Below are 21,176 nucleotides of genomic sequence, written 5' to 3'. Positions count from 1 at the left end.
ATGGGTACAAAAAAATATATTTAGAAAGAATGAGGCTGGGTGCAGTGACTCACACCTGTAATCCCATCACTTTGGGAGGCTGAGGTGGGTGAATCACCTGAGGTCAGAAGTTTGAGACCAGCCTGACCAACATGGTAAAACCCTTTCTCTACTAAAAATACAAAAATTAGCCGGGCATGGTGGCATGCCTGTAATCACAGCTACTCGGGAGGCTGAGGCAGCAGAATTGCTTGACCCAGGAGGTTGCAGTGAACTGAGATCGTGCCATTGCGTGAGATCCAGCATGGGCAATGAGCGAAACCCTGTCTCAAAAAAAAAAAAGAATGAATAAGACATACTATTTGATTATACAAAAGAGTCAATAATAACTTAATTCTATATTTAAAAATAACTAAAAGAGTGTAATTGGACTGTTTGTAACACAAAGGGGATGAATACCCCACTCTCCATGATGTGATTATTTCACATCGCATGCCTGTATCAACACATCTCCTGTACTCCACAGTATGTGCACCTACTATGTACCCACACACACGCAACAAAGACAATCGTGGATAAGATGTTTATGGACAAAATAAATATCTAAAGGGAAAAAGAAATCGTGGAGGTTTTTAGTTATATGAATGATTATCCATTAAAAATTTTATTTTTAAATGATCTATTTCAGATAATTCTTGCAAAATGGTTGGAACAAGCAGCCAGGAACCTTGAATTAACTGATAAGGTAATACTGATTTAATTAACAGTAAAAAGACATTTTGCACACTCCCAACAACATAAAACATTGTTTTGAACTGTCTGTAATCTTTTTTAAAGGCAAATTGGCCAGAAAATGGACTTCAATTGGCAGAGATATTTTTTACAGCAGAAAAAACAGACGAGTTGGGATTGGCATCTTCCTGGCATTGGATTTCCTTGGTATGATGTGGAAAATGGGTTTTTAGTAATGAAACAGTCAGTTTACCTGAAAGGGTTTGTCTGCATATATGTGAAGTGTCTGGAAATATATCTGCTTCTTAAATTTTCTGTTTCTGTGTGCCTTTTTTTTGTTTTGTGCCTTTCAAATCCATATGTAGGAAAATTTGCTTTTTGTTTCTTTCTGATTTGTGTGACAACTTCAACCTATGTTTTTAATTTATTTGTATATTTATTTATTTATTATTCATTTTTGAGACAAGGTCTCACTCTGTTGCCCCAGCTGGAATGCAGTGGTGCAACTATGGCTCACTGCACCCTCAACTTTTGGGCTCAAGTGATCCTCCCACCTCAGCCTCCTGAGTAGCTGGGACTACAGGTGCGCATCACCACGCCTGACTGATTTTTGTATTTTTTGTAAAGAAGGGATTTTGCCATGTTCCCAGGTTGGTCTTGAACTCCCAGACCTGAGTGATCTACCCACCTGGGCTTCCCAAAGTGCTGGGATTATAGGTGTGAGCTACTGTGCCCAGCCCTCTCAACCTTTTTTTTTTTTTTTTTTTTTTTTGAGATGAAGTCTCACCCTGTTGCCCAGGCTAGAGCGCATGGTATGATCTCAGCTCACTGCAACCACCCGCTCCCAGGTTCCAGCAATTCTCCTGCCTCAGCCTCCCATGTAGCTGGGACTACAGGCACCCGCCACCATGCCTGGCTAATTTTTTTTTGTATTTTTAGTAGAGACGGGGTTTCACCATGTTGGTCAGACTGGTCTCAAATTCCTGACCTCAGATAATCTGCCCTCCTCGGCCTCCCAAAGTGCTGGGATTACAGGCATGAGCCACTGCTCCTGGCCCCCCCTCAACCTGTTTTAATGAACAGTTTTTCTCTATTGAACCAACCAAAAGGGGAACTATATAAACATTCTGCTAAGTGGTATAATTGGGATTTTCTGCATTAGCAGCATTTCACAATCCTTTGAAAAATTAAATCTTGGCTGGGCATGGTGGCTCACACCTGTAATCCCAGCACTTTGGGAGGCTGAGATGGGCAGATCATTTAAGATCAAGAGATTGAGATCAGCCTGATTAACATGGTGAAACCCCGTCCCTAGTAAAAATACAAAAAAAATTAGCCAGGTGTGGTGGTGGATGCCTGTAGTCCCAGCTATTTGGGAGCCTGCGGCAGGAGAATCGCTTGAACCCGGGAGGCAGAGGTTACAGTGAGCCGAGATTGTGCCACTGCACTCCTGCCTGGGTGACAGAGCATGACTCTGTCCCCCAAAAAAAAAAGAAAAAAAAAATTAAGTCTTGATAGTACATTAATACTAGTTTTCAAAGGTTGAATTTGTCAAGTCACCTTTTCTATATAAGAGCTTTTTCCTCTTGCTGTAAAACATTATTTTTATCTTTTCCCTGTTAACTTTTATCAATATTGAAGGTTCTGTTCTTTGTATATAATTTTAGGAAATGTTATGCCTTTATATCTGGTTATGATATGTAATCTCTAGATAGATGGGACACTGAGCACTACCTAAATGATGCCGTGTACTAAGTATACTTGGGTTCTGAAAAAGTATTATACTAATATTCTTAATTTTTCTATTTAAGAGAAAATATCTTTCAGGTTCTGATCTATACTAATTTAGTTAAAATACTACAAAATTTAGAGCATAAGTTGGTTTAAAGTTGCAGATTTCCTCTTACGTGCATTACCGGGGTTAATTCTTATTTTATCTGAAATAATTCTGATTCTATTTTTCTCTCATACTTTTATTTTATATCGTTAACAACTTTAACACTTTTGTTTTAGAAGGATTATCAGAACACAGAGGAAGTATGTCAGCTAAGGACTTTGGTAAATAACTTGCGAGAGTTGATCACATTGCATAGGAAGTACAACTGCAAATTAGCTCTCTCTGATTTTGAGAAGGTAAAGTCCAGGGTCATAAGAATTATTTTGTATATCAAGTTATGGGTAGAGTCTATATTTATGCCATCTTTCTTTCTTTTGGCATCCAGGAAAATACAACCACCATAGTGTTCCGAATGTTTGATAAAGTTCTGGCCCCAGAGCTTATTCCTTCCGTCCTAGAGAAGTTTATAAGAGTTTACATGAGAGAACATGACTTGCAAGAGGAGGAACTTCTCTTGCTGTACATAGAGGTAACTTTTCCTTTAGATCTAGTCTTATTTCTTGGATCTATGCAGTGTAGCACTGTAGTAAATATTTAACTCTTTAAGGAACGTCATATGTTTTCTCAGTAGGACTCATGCAGCATATTGAATTGGTTAAAAATGTGGGTTTATTCTGCTACTAACCATCTTGAGCAAAGAGGGGGACACATGAGGACTGTGAACCCAGAAAATCTGAGACAGTTCTCCGTTAATTTAGAGAATTTATGTTGCCAAAGTTGAGGATACACCCATGACACAGCCTCAGGAAGTCCTGACGACATGTACCCAAGGTGGTCCGGGCACAGCTTGGTTTTATATATTTTAGGGAGAGACATGAGGCATCAGTCAGCATATGTAAGAAGTACATTGGTTCGATCTGGAAAGGTGGGACAACTTGAAGCAAAGGCAGGAAGACTCCAAGCAAGAGGGAGCTTCCAGGTCACAGATAGGTGATACAAAACGTTAAAATTATTTTGAGTTTCTGATTAGCCTTTCCAAAGGAGGCAATCAGATAATGCAGCTGTCTCAGTGAGCAGAGGGGTAACTTTGATAGAATGGGAGGCAGATTTGCCTTAAGCTGTTTCCAGCCTGAGTTTTCCTTAGTGATTTTGGGGGCCCAAGATATTTCCCTTTCACAGTACTTTCTTCAAAGGGCTATTGTGAGACCACAGGAGTATGAGCTCAATAAATATTAGCAATTATTTCTTGTGGACATTATTAATGTGCTACAGTAATCTGATTTGTAGATTCTTCAAGAATGTTTCATTCTTAAATTTTCTATACCATATAAAACTAAAGGCTAATGTTTTGGCAGTTTTGTATTTTTAGACCATTGTTCAACATTTATGACTAATTAGAATTTTTAGGGTTTTTTTCTTTTAACACATCTATCAAGGCCATATAATATCTGTATCTAGCTGTATGTGGCATTTTTTTAATGAGAATTTTTAATTTTTAAAAAACATACATGTTTATCCCTTTTTAGGATTTACTGAATAGATGCAGCTCAAAGTCCACATCACTCTTTGAAACAGCATGGGAAGCAAAGGCCATGGCAGTAATAGCATGTTTATCTGACACGGACGTAAGTAAATAGTGACCATTTGCTTTTCCCTTTTGAGCATTACATCTTTTCTGAAAGCTTTTTTCTGTTCATAAAAGCGACATATATTTGTTTTTGTTTGAGATGGGTCTGGCTCTGTCGCCCAGGCTGGAATGCAGTGACATGATCATGGCTCACTGCAGCCTCAACCTCCCTGGCTCAAGCAATCCTCCCACCTCAGCCTCCTGAGTAGTTAGGACCATAGGTGTGTGCCACTACGCCCAGCTAATTTTTGTATTTTTTGTAGAGACAGGGTTTCCCAGGCTGGTCTTGAACTCCTGGGCTCAAGTGGTCTGCCTGCTTCGTTCTCCTAAAGTGTCTGTTTTCTTTAATTACAGAAAATAAAAAGTGAATGTTTACTCATTTCCACCCCCAGGAGAACCTCCATGGACAGTTGTATGCATATCTTTGCAGGCTTTTCTGTGGTTATGCGAACGTGGAGACTTTTCTTTTTCGGTTATTCCCTGCAATGTGAGACATTTTTTAATATGTTGTAATATGCGTTTATTTTAACTTCGTACTGTTATTACCACTATAAAATAGAAATAAAATAATGAAAACTGTTTTTAAACCAGAGACTGAGGCTGGACACAGTGGCTCATGCCTGTAATCCCAGCACTTTTGAAAGCCAAGGCAGACAGATCACCTGAGCTCAGGAATTTGAGACCTGCCTGGGCAACATGGTGAAACCCCGTCTCTACAAAAAATATAAAAATTAGCCAGGTGTGATGGTGCTCACCTGTAGTCCAAGCTACTTGGGAGGCTGAGGCAGGAGAATCGCTTGAACCCAGGAGTTGGAGGTTGCAGTGAGCTGAGATCGCGCCACTGCACTCCAGCCTGGGCAGTGGGAATGTGACCCTGTCTCAAAAAAACAAAAAAACCCAGGGATTGTAGAGACCGTAGAAAGCCATAACACTGTATGTCTTAGCTTACAGCAGAAAAAATACTCTTCTGAATTTTTCTGAATAGTCAAATTGTTTTCTATATGTGAAAACTGAAGAAATAAATGGTTTTCCAGTGAGTGGATGAAATATTCTCAAACTACCATGTGGTTGATGTAAGACCTGCTGATTAGACTGTGCTATTCACTTGCATGCATCGTAAACCTGAGGGCTGTTCCTTGTCCATGCGTGCATCTTTTGTAGCTCATATTTGATGCCGTTTGTAGCTCATATTTGATGCCGTTTGTAGCTCATATTTGATGCCGTGCTCAAGATCATGTATGCGGCAGTGGTTCCTTGGAGTGCAGCTGTGGAGCAACTGGTTAAACAGCACCTGGAAATGGACCATCCCAAGTAAGATTACAGTCTACGAAACAATGTTTTTGTACTCTGGAGAAACATTGTGATTTGAGTTGACGTTCATTTATGTTTCTGTATTGTTTGCTGTGTCCCATAGTACTTCATAATAAAGACAATCCATGTTAATATGGTTAAATTTGCTTTCAGAGTCAAGTTATTACAGGAAAGTTACAAACTAATGGAGATGAAAAAACTTCTACGAGGCTATGGAATAAGAGAGGTAAATCTCTTAAACAAGGAAATAATGGTAAGTACACTCTTTGAAGAGTCTTTTTTCTCTTTCATTTCTAGGGCAATATGGGAAACTTAATGAGGATTTTATATTCTAGGAGGCTAATAGAGCTAGGTTTTTCTGCTACATTTCTTTTGTTAGATATGATGTTAATAAGCTGTTCAGTTATTTATGAGAGTATTTATTCTTTTTGACACGGAGTTTCTCTCTTGTTGCCCAGGCTGGAGTGCAATGGCGCGATCTCGGCTCACTGCAATCTTGGCTCACCACAACCTCCGCCTTCTGGGTTCAAGCGATTTTCCTGCCTCAGCCTCCCGAGTAGCTGGGATTACAGGCATGCACTACCATGCCTGGCTAATTTTTTTTTTTTTGTATTTTTAGTAGAGATGGGGTTTCTCCATGTTGGTCAGGCTGGTTGGTCTTGAGCTCCCGACCTCAGGTGATCTGCCTGCCTCGGCCTCCCATAGTGTTGGGATTACAGGCGTGAGCTACTGCTCCTGGCCTTTTTATGAGAGTATTAAAGACACCAAATAGGCCAGGTGCGGTGGCTCACACCCGTAATCCTAGCACTTTGGGAGGCCAAGGTGGGCGGATCACGAGGTCAAGAGATCAAGACCATCCTGGCCAACATGGTGAAACCTCGTCTCTACTAAAAATGCAAAAAAAATAGCAGGGTGTGGTGGCATGTGCCTGTAGTCCCAGCTACTTGGGAGGCTGAGGGAGGAGAATCACTTGAACCTGGGAGGCGGAGGTTGCAGTGAGCCGAGATTGCGCCACTGCACTCTAGCCTGGCGACAGAGGGAGACTCTGTCTCAAAAAAAAAAAAAGACACCAAATAGTAAATTAAGAAGCTGTAGAAGAAAGAAGACAGGACTGTGGAATGATCAGAATATAAATCATGTTTTAATCTTTCATACAATTTAGTTTTTTGCTACATTATTTAAATTTTTTGGCTACTTTGCTCTTATGAGCAAATGATTTCTTGGTTTTCTGTGAGTTTTATAACAAAGAAACGTTCATATTGTCTTTTGCAGAGAGTGGTTAGATACATTCTCAAACAAGATGTCCCATCTTCTTTAGAAGATGCTTTGAAGGTAGCCCAAGCGTTTATGTTATCTGATGATGAGATCTACAGTCTAAGAATTATTGACCTGATTGATAGAGAACAGGTTTGTAAGTTTTATGTTGTCATTTCGTATGGCTTCTTTGTTTCTGTGTTGTTGTCGTTGTTGTTGTTGTTTTGTTTTTTTTTTGTTTTTTTTTTTTTTTGAGACAGGGTCTCGCTCCGTTGCCCAGGCTGGAGTGCGAGTGGCTGTGTTTCACCATGTTGGTCACTCTGGTCTCAAACTCTCGAGCTGAAGTAATCCACCTGCCTTAGCTTCCCAAAGTGCTGAGATTACTGGTGTGAGCTACCGTGCTTGGCCTATTGTGTTTTTAAATGTCATTATTTTTATATGATTCTATAATCATAGCAATGCCTAGGAATTAAATCTTCAGTATCTAGGATCATATTTTAAATTTATTTTATCGTTTGCTGTCATCAAGAATGGATTTTCAGCATCAGGATGGATAGCTGATGCATGCAGGGCTTAAAACGTGGATGACAGGTTGACGGGTACAGCAAACCGCCATGGCACATGTAACAAGCCTGCACTTTCTGCACATGTATCCTGAAACTTAAAGTAAAATAAAATAAAAATGGATTTTTGGATTATTAAAACATTGAACCATAATCTATTTTTCCAAATGATGTATTTTCATCTTTAAATAGAAAAGAAAGAGGTAAGGTCACACTGTCTTTTGCAAATACCAGCTGTTTTTTCTTCCTTTCAAACCCTGTTTATAGGGTGAAGACTGTCTCCTTCTATTGAAGTCTTTGCCTCCTGCTGAAGCTGAGAAAACTGCGGAAAGAGTTGTCATATGGGCACGACTGGCATTACAAGAAGAGCCAGATCATTCTAAAGAGGTGACATTTTCACTAAGTAAAATATAAGTAAATCCAATTTTTATGGCTATTAATCAATAGGATAGAAAAGATGGACATGTGAAGATCTGCCCTTCTCACTGCTAGGGTGGCCTAGTGAAAAATTCCTGGGTAGATTTACTGCTAGGAGAAAAAAAACAACTGTGGCTGCCTTGGAGCGGCTGCTTGGGCCCACAGAGAATGACCTGGGAGCTGCGGGTTAGCGGGTGTCTTGGGTCAGCTGTTGTACACTAAAGGTTTATATAATGCCTTGCAATATAAACAATGTTTTGTGTTATATAGAACATAATTATTGTCAAATAGTAATGTCAGCTACAGAACCAATATAAATCTATATAATCTTATAACATTGAAACTTAGAAATGGTTTTAAGAGAGTTTACTTTTTTGCAGATGAGGAATACTTGATTTTTCCAGGATAGCTGGATTCTTACTGATTTTTAATTTTTTCTCTTTTTTTAAATATTATATATAGGAGATGAGGTCTTGGTATGTTGCCCAGGCTGGTCTTGAACATCCTGAGTTTAAGTTCTCCTCTAGCCTTAGCCTCCCAAGTAGCTGGGATTACAGACATGCACCACCATGCTCAATAGTTGGGTTTTTTTCTTTTCTTTTCTTTTTTTGAAACAGAGTCTTGCTCTGTTGCTCAGGCTGGAGCGCAGTGGCACGATCTTGACTCACTGCAACCTCTGCTTCCCAGGTTGAAGCGATTCTCCTGCCTCAGCTGGGAGTAGCTGGGATTACAGGCGCCCGCCACCACACCTGGCTAATTTATGTATTTTTACTAGAGACGGGTTTTACCATGTTGGCCAGGCTGGTCTCAAACTCCTGACGCCAACTGATTTGCCTGCCTCGGCCTTCCAAAGTGCTAAGATTACAGGTGTGAGCCACCACACCTGGCCAATAGTTGGGTTTTTAAACCCCTAAGGATGGATACCTCCCAACTTCTCTCAGTCCATTTCAGTAATGTTTTTTCCTGTTGGAAAATGAAGTTGTTGTTGTTGTTTTTAACACCTAATATTTACTATGCAATAGGCATTAGGTTAAATAGCTACTTCTTGTTCATAACAAAGGTGTAAAGTAGTTCCTATTGTTGTCTCCTTATATATTAAGTTCAAAAACCAAAATATTAAAGTAAATGACGTTTTTCCAAGGTTATTAGACAGGGGCAGAACCTCAGCTCAAACTGTCTATCTAATACCATAGTCTGTATTCTTAAGTACCAGTTTGAATTGCTCCCGTTATGAAAATATTTGAATTTTTTTATTGGCGAGGCACTTACTAAACGTTTTACATACATCATGCTTTTAATTAAAGCGCCTCCTTTTTTTCCTTCTCTTAAAAAATTTTTTTTAAATAATCACTGGAAGGTAGTGATTATTTATTAGATTTCTGTTCTCTAGGCCATTTTTTAGACTTCTGTTCTTTTTAACTTTTCCAAATGTTTTTTCAAATAGTAAATAACTCTAAAAGAGAATAAGGATCTGTTAATCATAATGTAGTTGAAAGGTTATTTGGGAGAGTTGCATATTCTTTGATATTTCTAAATCATATATCCAGGAGTTCATACTGGAGTTTTTCAGGTCTACCCTGTATAACGCTCATTAACGATCCATTTCTCAGCTGCCCAACTCCTCCATGATTGTTTTTTCTGCTTCTGTGGTTTTCATGTATTTGCATATGTACTACTGAAGTGGTCAGAAAAGGAAGTAGATTTTATTTCGCTTTATTTATTTATTTTTAGGGCAAGGCCTGGAGAATATCTGTAGCGAAGACATCCGTGGACATTCTTAAGATACTATGTGACATTCAGAAAGGTAGCTTTTACTTCTGTTTTCTCATCTTAGTTTTGTTCCAAAGCTCACCCTCTTCAGAAAGAGGCATTGATGACAACTCTTACCATACTCACAGTTTTTCTGGTTCTGATTGTCTTTATTGATCTTACCCATTTTGCTTCATGAAAAGTCTTCCTTTATTCCTTTATCAGCAATTCAAGAACAGACGCATGCAAAATCAACCTATCATTTGTTTATATGCTCACTTACTATTTAGTGCTCGACTAGATTTCCTTAGTGTCTCGCACTCATTGCTCATTTTTCTCATTTATCAGTTGCTTATGATGGTGGGGAGAAGCCATTTGAACTGGAAGTTAAATAAAACAGTTAAGAAAGTAACTTTCCAGGGAAAAAAAGGAAGCTACAATTTACTTCAGAAAAATAACTTTTTTTGTAACACAAACTTCTGTTTTCTACCTCCTGAAAGAATAATTAGATTTTTTTCAAATTAGATCTCTTTTTGTACTTAGTTACCATATATTATCATCTGAGAAGAACTACTGAAGACTTGAGATGAGAGAACTAAAGCTAATTAAAATTTCTTCTTTTTAAAATTCTGATAATATGAGAATTTGCATGTCTGCTATAACTTTTAAAAATTTAATTACAGACAAGATGCAGAAGAAGGACGAATGTGAAGAAATGTTGAAACTATTCAAAGAGGTTGCTAGCTTACAGGTAAACATATTGAGCCATGTTAAACATTATTACTTGACCAATCAGTGCATTTGTCCCTCCTTAAAGTTTTCTGTATGGCTGGGTGCAGTGGCTACCCCTGTAATCCCAGCACTTTGGGAGGCCGAGGTGGGTGGATCACAAGGTCAGGAGATCGAGATCATCCTGGCTAACACGGTGAAACCCCGTCTCTACTAAAAATACAAAAAATTAGCCAGGCATGGTGGCACTCACCTGTATAGTCCCAGCTACTCGGGAGGCTGAGGCAGGAGAATCGCTTGAACCTGGGAGGCAGAGGTTGCAGTGAGCTGAGATCGCGCCAGTGGACTCCAGCCTGGGTGACAGATCGAGACTCCATCTCAAAAAAAAAAAAAAAAGTTTTCTGCACCAGCCTTTAGGGACTGGAGATACTGGTTTTCGTTTTGTTTCTCTCTCTGTCTCTCTCAACAGCTGTATTGAGATGTAATTTACAACCATATAATTCATCCACTTAAAATATACAATTCAATGACTTTTTTTGTTATGTTGTATTATTAATTTTTTTTTTTTTTTTTTTGAGACGGAGTTTTGCTCTTGTTGCCCAGGCTGGAGTGCAATGGCGTGATCTTGGCTCACCACAGCCTCCACCTCCCAGGTTCAAGCGATTCTCTTGCCTCAGCCTTCCCAAGTAGCTGGGATTATAGGCATGTGCCACCAAGCCTGGCTAATTTTGTATTTTAAGTAGAGATGGGGTTTCTCTGTGTGGGTCAGGCTGGTCTCGAACTCCTGACCTCAGGTGATCCGCCCACCTCGGCCTCCCAAAGTGCTGGGATTACAGGTGTGAGCCACTGCGCCCGGCCTTTTTTTTTTGAGACAAAGTCTCACTCTGTTGCCCAGGCTGGAGGGCTACAGCACGATCTCAGCTTACTGCAGATTCTGCCTCCCAGGTTCAAGAGATTCTCCTGTCTCAGCCTCTTGAGTAGCTGAGACTCCAGGCGTGTGCCACCACACCTAGATGGTTTTTATATTTTTAATAGAGACGGGGTTTTGCCATGTTTGCCAGGCTGGTCTCAAACTCCTGGCCTCAAGCAATCTGCCCGCCTCAGCATCCCAAAGTGCTGGGATTATAGGTGTGAGCCACCGTGCCTGGACGCATTATTAATTTTGTTAAAATACTTACAACAAAATTTTCCACGTTAACAGTTATTTAGTTTGTAATTCAGTGGTGTTAATTACATTCACAATGTTGTGCAACCATCACCTCTGTCTACTTTTCATCACCCTGAGCAGAAACTCTGTAGCCATGAAACAATAACTCCCCTTTCCTGTCTTCCCACAGCCCCTGGTTATCTCTACTTTCTGTTGCTGTGAATTTGCTTATTCTAGCTATTTCATATAAGTAGAATCATACAATTAAGTGTGTAAAGGAGTCCTATGACCCAAAAATTTGAGACCAGCTGTAAATAGCTTTCTCTGTGAAAAGCATCTGGAGGCCGGGCGCAGTGGCTCATGCCTGTAATCCCAACGCTTTGGGAGAATAAGGCTAGAGGATCACTTGAGCTCAGGAGTTTGAAACTAGCCTAGGCAACATAGTGAGACCTCATCTCTACTAAAAATAACAAAAATTAGCTGGGCGTGGTGATGTGTGCCTGTAGTCCCAGCTACTTTGGAGGCTGAAGCAAGAAGATGGTGTGAGACTAGGAGGTGGAGGCTGCAGGAGCTGTGTTTGTACCACTGCACTCCAGCCTGGGCAACAGAGTGAAACCCTGCCTTAAAATAAATGAATGAATGGATGGATGTAAACAACTGGGAACTACCTGGCTGAGGTGGGGAGGGGAGGAGGGCAAAGGTCAAAAAACTACCCATCAGTTACTATGCTGGGTGATGGGATCAGTTATACCTCAAACCTCAGCATCACACAATATAGCCAGGTGACAAGCCCAGACATGTACCCCTGAATCTAAAATAAAAGTTGAAATTATGAAAAAAAAACCTAATAAAAATGATTATTTTAAACAATAGATTAAACAGACTTGGGACTTTGTCTTGCTTACCTTTGCTACAGGAGAACTTTGAGGTCTTCCTTTCATTTGAAGATTATAGCAATAGTTCCCTGGTAGCATATCTCCGTGAGCAGCACATTAAAGCTCACGAAGTTGCACAGGCGAAACACAAACCCGGGAGCACCCCAGAGCCCATAGCTGCTGAGGTGAGGAGCCCAAGCATGGAATCAAAGCTGCACAGACAGGCGCTGGCCCTGCAGATGTCCAAACAAGAGCTGGAGGCAGAGCTGACCTTGAGAGCCTTGAAAGATGGGAACATCAAAACAGCACTGAAAAAATGCAGGTGACATTCCAGATCCCTGAATTCCATAGCTTCTCTGAAAGTAAATTGCGGCTGAGCGTGGTGGCTCATACCTGTAATCCCATCACTTTAGGAGGCCAAGGCAGGCAGATCACAAGGTCAGGAGATCAAGACCATCCTGGCTAACATGGTGAAACCCTGTCTCTACTAAAAATACAAAAAATTAGCCAGGCATGGTGGCACGTGCCTATAGTCCCAGCTACTAGGGAGGCTGAGGCAAGATCGTGGCAGGTTGCAGTGAGCCGAGATCACACCACTGCACTCCAGCCCGAGCTACAGAGCGAGACTCCGTCTCAAAAAAAGAAAGAAAGTAACAATTGCCTGATTTCTTTCTTCAGTCATAAAGGTAGGGCCAGTGACACTCTTTTTTCACAGAAGCTATTCTTGATTTCTCACTTTCAGGGTGTATTTTGGGCCTCAGTGTCAGAAAGTAGTAGCATAAAAGGTAAGTAAGCAATACTGCAGAGTTAGGTAACATAACCATTAAATTTAGGTTACTGTGCACTTCAGCATTTAATGGTATCCTTAGTCATTTGAAAAACAGGCTGGGGCCAGGTGTGGTGACTCACGCCTGTAATCCCAGCACTTGGGGAGGCTGAGGTGGGCAGATCACTTGAGGTCAGGAGTTCAAGACCAGCCTGGCCAACATAGTGAAACCTTGTCTCTACTAGAAATACAACTGTTAGTCGGGTGTGGTGGTGGGCGCCTCTAATCCCAGCTACTTGGGAGGCTGAGGCAGGAGAGTTCGCTTGAACCTGGGAGGTGGAGGTTGCAGTGAGCCGAGACCATGCCAGTCGAGACTCCAGCCTGGGTGACAGAGTGAGACTCAGTCTCAGAAAAAGAAAAACAGGCTGGGCATGGTGACTCACACCTGTAATCCCAGCAATTTGGGAGGCCGAGGCAGGAGGATTACTTGAGCCCAGGTGTTTGAGACCAGCCTGGGTAACATAGTGAGAGCTCATCTCTACAAAAAAAATTTAAAAATTATCCAAGTGTGGTGGCACACACCTGTAGTCTCAGCTACTTGGGAGGCTGAAGTGGGAAGATTGCTTGACCCTGGAGGTTGAGGCTGCAGTGAGCCATGATTGTGCCACTGCACTCTTGCCTAGGCGGTAGGGCTAGAGCCTGTCTCAAAAAAAAAACAAAAGAAAAACTACACTATATACCATGAGAACATTTAAAAGACATTTAATGTGTTGTTGGTGGTGGTGATATATTAATCCAAGAAAGACCATGTGTTTACTTTCAATGTCAGTATTCTAACTACCAATACTTTCTTTCTTCCAAAGAGACTTGTTTAAGTATCACTGCAATGCTGACACTGGGAAATTGCTGTTTCTGACGTGTCAGAAGCTTTGTCAGATGTTGGCTGATAATGTCCCAGTGACAGTGCCTGTGGGACTGAATCTTCCTTCCATGATACATGATCTAGCAAGCCAAGCTGCCACCATTTGCAGTCCAGGTGACAATATTTATAATATACTTAGTTTTATATTCTCTGGTTCATGTCATACTTGTCTCCCAAATGCTGTCTCTTTACAATTGGACATCACGGTAATCAGACTAGAGATAGTATCTGCATTTCACAAAGGGAAGCTTATAATTGATTCTCTTTGAGGATTATTGTTTGAAAGTATTTCAAAATACTAACAATGTCATTTCTGACTGTTGACATTACTCACTTTTGTAGGATTATGAAATTCCTTGCCTCCCATATCTGATCTTATTTTCAAGCCAAGCTTGAGAAAAAGTTTAACTTTTTAGGGTAGTCAAAGCTATATAGAACCTTTCTATCTACATTGTGGCCTTCCTTAGAATTTTAAATGGTAGTTGTAAAAAGGTTGTTTTCATTATCCTAAAGACATGAAAAATGAGTTTAATGATTTTTCTCCATTTTGTTTCAGATTTTTTACTAGATGCTTTAGAACTATGTAAACATACTTTAATGGCTGTAGAGCTTTCCAGACAATGCCAAATGGATGACTGTGGAATCCTCATGAAAGTAAGTTACTTTTGAGTTTTTTCCCTCCAATCCCGGGCAACCCATTATGCACCTTTTTTTTTTTTTTTTTTTTTTTTCAGACAGGGTTTTGCTCTGTCACCCAGACTGGAGTGCAGTGGCATGATCAAGGCTTACTGCAGTCTTGAACTGGGCTTAAACAGTCCTCCCACCGCAGCCTTCTGAGTAACTGGGACTACAAGGGTGTGCCACCACGATCTGACTAATTAAAAAAAAAATTTTTTTTGCAGAGACAGGGTCTCACCATCTTGCCTAGGCTGGTCTTCAATTCCTGAGCTCAAGTGATTCCCCCACCTCAGTCTCTCAAAGTGCTCAGATTACAGGCATGAGCCACTGCACCTGGCCCGTTTTTTAATCATTTGCAAAGTTTATGAAAATACTGAATCCATGTCTTATATTTTCTTACCCTAGACTGGAAAACAACATAAGGGCATGAGGCCACTTCTCTGTTCCAGTCACTTTATTGGCTTTAATTTGCACTATCTTTCAAAACACTGGGCCTCCAGCAAGGCCTCCCTCGGCATTGTCCTTCTGTTAGAGTTTAACTTAAAATGAAATTTCTATAAGCCATAGACCAGAAGAAACAATGTGTTGTGCAGCATACTGACTTCTCTCTTTTTTGTATGCTTTGGCACCTAGGCTTCTTTTGGGACACATAAAGATCCGTATGAAGAGTGGTCTTACAGTGACTTCTTCAGTGAAGATGGAATTGTTCTTGAGTCACAGATGGTGCTTCCGGTGATTTATGAACTGATTTCATCTCTTGTCCCTCTAGCTGGTAAATCTTGTGTCATTATTTTCTATGTATTTCTGTCTTATGTAAATTTAAACTGTAGAGGTTTGGAGCTAGAACTACACACAGTAATGTGGGTGAACCTTATAGGCATAATGTGGAGCTAAAGAAGCAGATACAAAAGAATAAATACTATGTGATTTCATGTATTAAAGTACAAACACAGGCTAGGACTAAGCTGGTGCTGTTTGAAGTCAGGGCAGTGGTTACCCTTGAGGGTGGGAAAAGGAAAGGAGGGGACTGGGGAGCTGGCAATGTTTTGTTTTTTTGTTTGTTTGTTTTGTTTTGTTTTTGAGACGGAGTCCTGCTCTGTCACTCAGGCTGGAGTGCAGTGGCATGATCTCAGCTCACTGCAACCTCTGCCTCCTGGGTTCAAGCAATTATCGTGCCTCAGCCTCCCAGGTAGCTGGAATTACAGGCTCATGCCACCACGCCCGGCTAATTTTGTATTTTTAGTAGAGGTGGGGTTTCACCATGTTGGCCAGGCTGGTCTCAAACTCCTGACCTCAAGTGATCTGCCCGCCTCAGCCTTCCAAAGTGCTGGGATTACAGGCATGAGCCACCGCGCCCGGCCAATGTTCTGTTTCTTGATCTGGATGCTGCTTCTTCAGTCTGTGGACGTTTATCAGGTTATACACTTACCTGTGCGTTTTCCTGTGTGTATCTATTTATTTTTAAAGCATCAGTTTGCTTTAGAACTTTTTTTATAATAGTGAAATATTTACACATCTGTGTGTGTATGTGCTGTGTGAGGGTTATTTTCTTTAGTGTTATTTATTTATTTATTAGTTGTATAAATTTAAGGGGTCCAAGTGCTATTTTGTTACATGGATATATTGCATAGTGATGAAGTCTGGGCTTTTAGTGTGGCCATCTATTTAGTGTTGTTTAACGTTTTATTATCTTTTGTAGAAAGCAAGAGATATCCCTTGGAGTCTACCAGTTTGCCATACTGCTCCCTTAATGAAGGTATTTGGCATACGAAATATATGGCATTCTGTTAAGATTTATTTATTTATTTATTTATTTTATTTTATTTTTTAATTTTTTTTTTGAGAGAGAGTCTTGTTCTGTTGCCCAGGTGCAATGGCCAGTGCAATGGCATGATCAGAGCTCACTGCAACCTCTCCACCTCCCGGGTTCAAGCAGTTCTCCTGCCTCAGCCTCCCAAGTAGCTGGGATTACAGGTGTGTGCCACCACGCCCAGCTAGTTCTTTTGTATTTTTAGTAGAGACAGGGTTTCACCATGTTGGCCAGCCTGGTCTTGAGCTCCTGACCTCAGGTGATTCACCTGCCTCGGCCTCCCAAAGTGCTGGGATTACAGGCGTGAGCCACCACGTCCGTCCTTAAGATTTCTTAATAGAAAGAAATGGTGGTGTGCGCCTGTAGTCCTGGTTACCTGGGAGGCTGAGATGGGAGGATCTCTTGAGCCCAGGAGGTCAAGGCTGCAATGAGCTATGATGGCACTACTGTACTTCAGCCTGGGCAACAGAAGACTCTATCTCTAAAAAAACAAAAAATCGTAGTTTAGAAATTTCTTGAAATTCTAAATATGAATGTGATTTAATATCCTTAATGTAATTGTTATTATTTTTACATTGTTATTTGTTTAAAAGTTCAGTAGATTATGTGATTTGGCTTATAGTGTTAACTTCTATGAATTTGTTTATAAATTTGTATCTTTCAAATGGAGAAATGGTTTTTCTTCAGCTAAAAATTTAAACATCTCAATTAAAATAGGCAAGTTACAATCAAAGTATCTCATTAACTAGTGGACTTAGTTATTTTCTGGTTTAAGTCAAGCCTCATGTTAACTTCTCATTAACTAACTTTGAGAACAAACTCCATGACTGTTATCTGTATTGAAGAAGCAGGCTGTCCCTGAAAACAGTTTTCAATAATATGATCTTTCTTTGTTTAAAAAATCTAAATATTAAAATCCTTTATCACTCTGCAGGAGATGGCCTTGTTTTACCTGTTATAAATTCCATCTCTGCCCTGCTTCAGAATCTTCAGGAATCTAGCCAGTGGGAGCTGGCCCTAAGATTTGTGGTTGGTTCATTTGGTACCTGTCTTCAGCACTCTGTGTCAAACTTCATGAATACCGGTTTGAGTGAAAAGGTATAGCTTCAAGAACAAATACTTTGTCTTGTGGTGAATATAGACGTAAAAGCTCTAACAAAGGAATTTGGAGTCCACGTTTTCCTGTTGTCTTTGTAGCAAGGAAATTGGTAATTCGTCAGATTTAAGAACATTTGTTGAACATCTCTGAGAATCCAGTGTGGGAATAAGGTGCCTGCACACATTTTCATACTCATTCTTTACAACAGCCCTGAGAGTTTCCAGTTTACAAATGTGGAAACTCAGCTCAGATTCAGGGAGGTGGAATAAGTTACCCAAGGTTTTATATTGTAGTGGTAAGTCTTCACACTCTAATCAGTGCAGTGTCCACTATACCACATTTGGTCAAAATATCTGCTGTTTGTTTTTTTATCACCTAAATGGCCAAATTGTTATAATTACTTCCGAGAGTATCATTGAGCATCATTGAAGAGATTCTAGAAGACAAACTAACTGTTGATAACTTGCTTATGAAGCTGGGCCTCAGAGGGAGTTGTCTTCATTTCTACTACGCTGTTGATACGTATTAAATGCTGGCTCTTTTTTAATGAACCGTATTGAGGTAAAACTTTGAAAATTAAAATGCACATTTTAAGTGTATCAACCAATGTATTCACCTTGTCACCAGCACCACAGTGAAGACTTAGTGTATTTTTTTTTGACTTAGTGTATTTTTAATGCTTCCTCTTTGCTCCCTCCCAGTCAGTCCCCCACCCCTTTCTATCACTATAGGTTAAATTCTGATACTTTTTGGATATAATGATGAATTTTCACCAAAGTTCCTTAATATTTGAAAAAATTTTCAGAATGATATATAGAACTAGACCTAAGTATTTTTTTCTTCTTTTCTAAAAGTTATTTGGAGAGACTGCATTAGTTAAATCAAGGCATGTTGTTATGGAATTGAAAGAAAAAGCTGTTATATTTATCAGGGAAAATGCTACAACACTACTGCACAAAGTAAGTATTTGTTCTTGGTAAAAATTTTGGGTTTTTTTTTTTTGCCTTTTACCTCAGTTAACTGCATATGACTCAATAGTTTATTATTCAGTACAGTAGTATTTTACTATTCAAAAACTTCAAGAAACTGTCATAGCTAATCAGTTGTATTTTTTATTATGGTAATTGACATGCTGTAGAGCTTTTATGAAATAGTAGTCAATCTTGTCCACTGTCGTCTCCTGATTTTGGTTACTTATATTTATATTTATTTATTTTTTAGAGATGAGGTTTTTCTCTGTCACCCAGGCTGGAGTGCAGTAGTATGATCATAGTTTGCTGCAGCCTTGAACTTCTGGGCTCAAGTGATCCTCCTGCCTCAGCCTCCCAAGTCACTGAGATTATAGGCATGAGCAACTGTGCCCCACTCTGTAGTTATTTATTTTACAGATTAAAGCATTCCAGTGATCCTTTTACTTATTTCTATTGCAGAAATCCTAATTTTCCATTACCCTTTATTTTTTAAAAGATTCTAATATTTTAAATATTTGATTTTTTATTAGATTTTTTTAAATATTAGAAATATTTAATATTTCATCAACTATATTTGATGAAAATATAGTTGCATTAGTCATTTAATTTTCATTTGTCAGATTACTTCTTTAAAAAAATTTTGGTTTTTTTTTTTTTTTTTGGAGACAGGGTCTCATTCTGTCACCTAGGCTATAGTGCAGAGACACCATCATAGCTTACTGCAGCCTTGAACTCATGGGCTCAAGCAACCCTCCTGCTGCTCAGCCTCCTGAGTATCTGGGGCTGCTGATGCACCACCACGTCTGGCTAATTTTTAAAAATTTTTTTGTAGAGACAGGTCTCACTATGTTGCCCAGGCTGGTCTTGGACTCTTAGCCTCAAGCAGTCCTTCCACTTTGCTCTCCTGAAATGCTGAAAATACAGGCATGATATTGTGCCCGGGCCCCCAATTTTTTTTTTTTTTTTTTTTTGAGACGGAGTCTCGCACTCTCATCCAGGCTGGAGTGCAGTGGCACGATTTCGGCTCATGCAAGCTCTGCCTCCCGGGTTCACGCCATTCTCCTGCCTCAGCCTCCTGAGTAGCTGGGACTACAGGTGCCCGCCACCACGCCTGGCTAATTTTTGGTATTTTTAGTAGAGACGGGGTTTCACGGTGTTAGCCAGGATGGTCTCGAGCTCCTGACCCTGGTGATCCACCCTCCTCAGCCTCCCAAAGTGCTGAGATTATAGGCATGAGCCACCGCACCTGGCCTAAAATTTTTTATTTGGAGATAATTTCAAAGTTTCAGGAAAATTTTAAGAATAGTACAAAGATCTTGGTATACCCTTTACTGCTTTATCATTTTCTGACATGCTCTCTTTCTCTGTTTTTCTATTTATATATAAAATCATTTCATATTTTGTATATATTTTTTGTATTTACGATTTAGTTACATACATTATGACTCTTTACCCCTAAATATTTCAGTGCCCTATAGAACTTGTAGTTGCTTTCCTTACTCTTCGGATAGTGATAAAGGACATTAAACCTAAGCAAACACATTAGAACTATGTTACTATAACTTTTCATGAAACGCTTGTTCTTCCGTAGTGTCTATAATTCAATTTAGTGGTAAATAAACCTTGAGACACTGAATTCTGTTTTTTTTTCTTTAAAAAGTTTTTTTTAATTACAAATTAAAATTATTCCTCTTTATTTGTATTTCTGCCCTTTGTGAACAAAGTTAATTCTGTTTTGATTGTGAAGAATTTGCTTCTTTTGCTGCTTTCTTCCCGTAGGTATTTAATTGTCGCTTGGTAGATCTTGACCTGGCGTTGGGTTACTGCACTCTCTTACCTCAAAAAGATGTGTTTGAAAATCTCTGGAAGCTCATAGATAAAGCATGGCAGAATTACGACAAAATCTTGGTATGTCCTAAGGAAGCACACCTTCAATTCTTGAAGTATTCAAGATTTGGGGGCAGAAATGAAGTTGGTTTTGCCACCTGGTCTTAAAGATTTAGTAGAAGAAATGTTGAGCTAACTCGTGATTTCTACCAACTTCTGCTTGACTGGTGACATACTGTTGCCTGTATATGCAAGTTATGAGCATTGTTCAACCCAAAGAATTACAGTTTTTTAATTTCTTAAAATCTATGTACACCCTTAGAACCTCAAATCTTATTTTGGTGTAGTTGAACCTAGACCCATGAATCAGTTTGTTTTTGTAGGATAAGTTTAACAGATAGAAAATTTCTCTTGGATATTGTGTTAAAATTTGCCTTTTATGGGGATTTTCTTGCAAGATAACTAAAATTTGGCCTTTTATTATAAAGGAAAGCCAGGCTAAATGTATAGCATTATACAAAAAGCTGAATTACCTAAATATTACATAAGAAGTAACGACTGTGTACAAAATAATACGTAACATTCTACACGGTTATCACAAAGAAAGTTATGATTTTTATTGTTGTGTTTCATCTAAAGGGTGTTATAAGAATACATTCTACTTATGATTGAACTTTAATTCTATTTTAACTTTTTAGGCAATATCTCTCGTGGGCTCTGAGCTGGCAAGTCTCTATAAGGAAATAGAAATGGGGCTTAAGTTCCGTGAACTCAGTACTGATGCCCAGTGGGGCATTCGTCTTGGTAAACTTGGTGTGAGTATTCTTTGTACTGCTGTCATCGATTCTGATAATTACCCGGTTGGAAAATTTAAAACAAAGAT

General features: G+C 39.6%; 1 protein-coding gene across 3 annotated transcripts in view; it reads left to right on the top strand.

Moving 5' to 3' along the window:
• Positions 1-21,176, top strand: part of KNTC1 (kinetochore associated 1) — a 100,904-nt gene that overhangs the window by 43,128 nt on the left and 36,600 nt on the right. For all 3 annotated transcript variants that reach the window (XM_058424728.1, XM_032168424.2, XM_032168425.2), the window contains 20 exons: positions 668-724; positions 817-918; positions 2,725-2,844; positions 2,934-3,077; positions 4,075-4,173; positions 5,383-5,486; positions 5,640-5,739; positions 6,759-6,893; positions 7,571-7,690; positions 9,452-9,524; positions 10,153-10,220; positions 12,262-12,542; positions 13,850-14,022; positions 14,465-14,562; positions 15,220-15,358; positions 16,286-16,342; positions 17,331-17,494; positions 18,350-18,454; positions 20,246-20,374; positions 20,992-21,108. In XM_058424728.1, the coding sequence (XP_058280711.1) occupies positions 668-724; positions 817-918; positions 2,725-2,844; positions 2,934-3,077; positions 4,075-4,173; positions 5,383-5,486; positions 5,640-5,739; positions 6,759-6,893; positions 7,571-7,690; positions 9,452-9,524; positions 10,153-10,220; positions 12,262-12,542; positions 13,850-14,022; positions 14,465-14,562; positions 15,220-15,358; positions 16,286-16,342; positions 17,331-17,494; positions 18,350-18,454; positions 20,246-20,374; positions 20,992-21,108 (2,385 nt within the window). The remainder of the gene's footprint in view (positions 1-667; positions 725-816; positions 919-2,724; positions 2,845-2,933; positions 3,078-4,074; positions 4,174-5,382; positions 5,487-5,639; positions 5,740-6,758; positions 6,894-7,570; positions 7,691-9,451; positions 9,525-10,152; positions 10,221-12,261; positions 12,543-13,849; positions 14,023-14,464; positions 14,563-15,219; positions 15,359-16,285; positions 16,343-17,330; positions 17,495-18,349; positions 18,455-20,245; positions 20,375-20,991; positions 21,109-21,176) is intronic.

Source organism: Hylobates moloch, unplaced genomic scaffold, assembly GCF_009828535.3.
Source record: "Hylobates moloch isolate HMO894 unplaced genomic scaffold, HMol_V3 SCAFFOLD_12, whole genome shotgun sequence".
Lineage (NCBI taxonomy): Eukaryota > Metazoa > Chordata > Mammalia > Primates > Hylobatidae > Hylobates > Hylobates moloch.
Note: the sequence above shows the minus strand (reverse complement) of the source record. Positions and strands in the feature narration are given on the sequence as shown.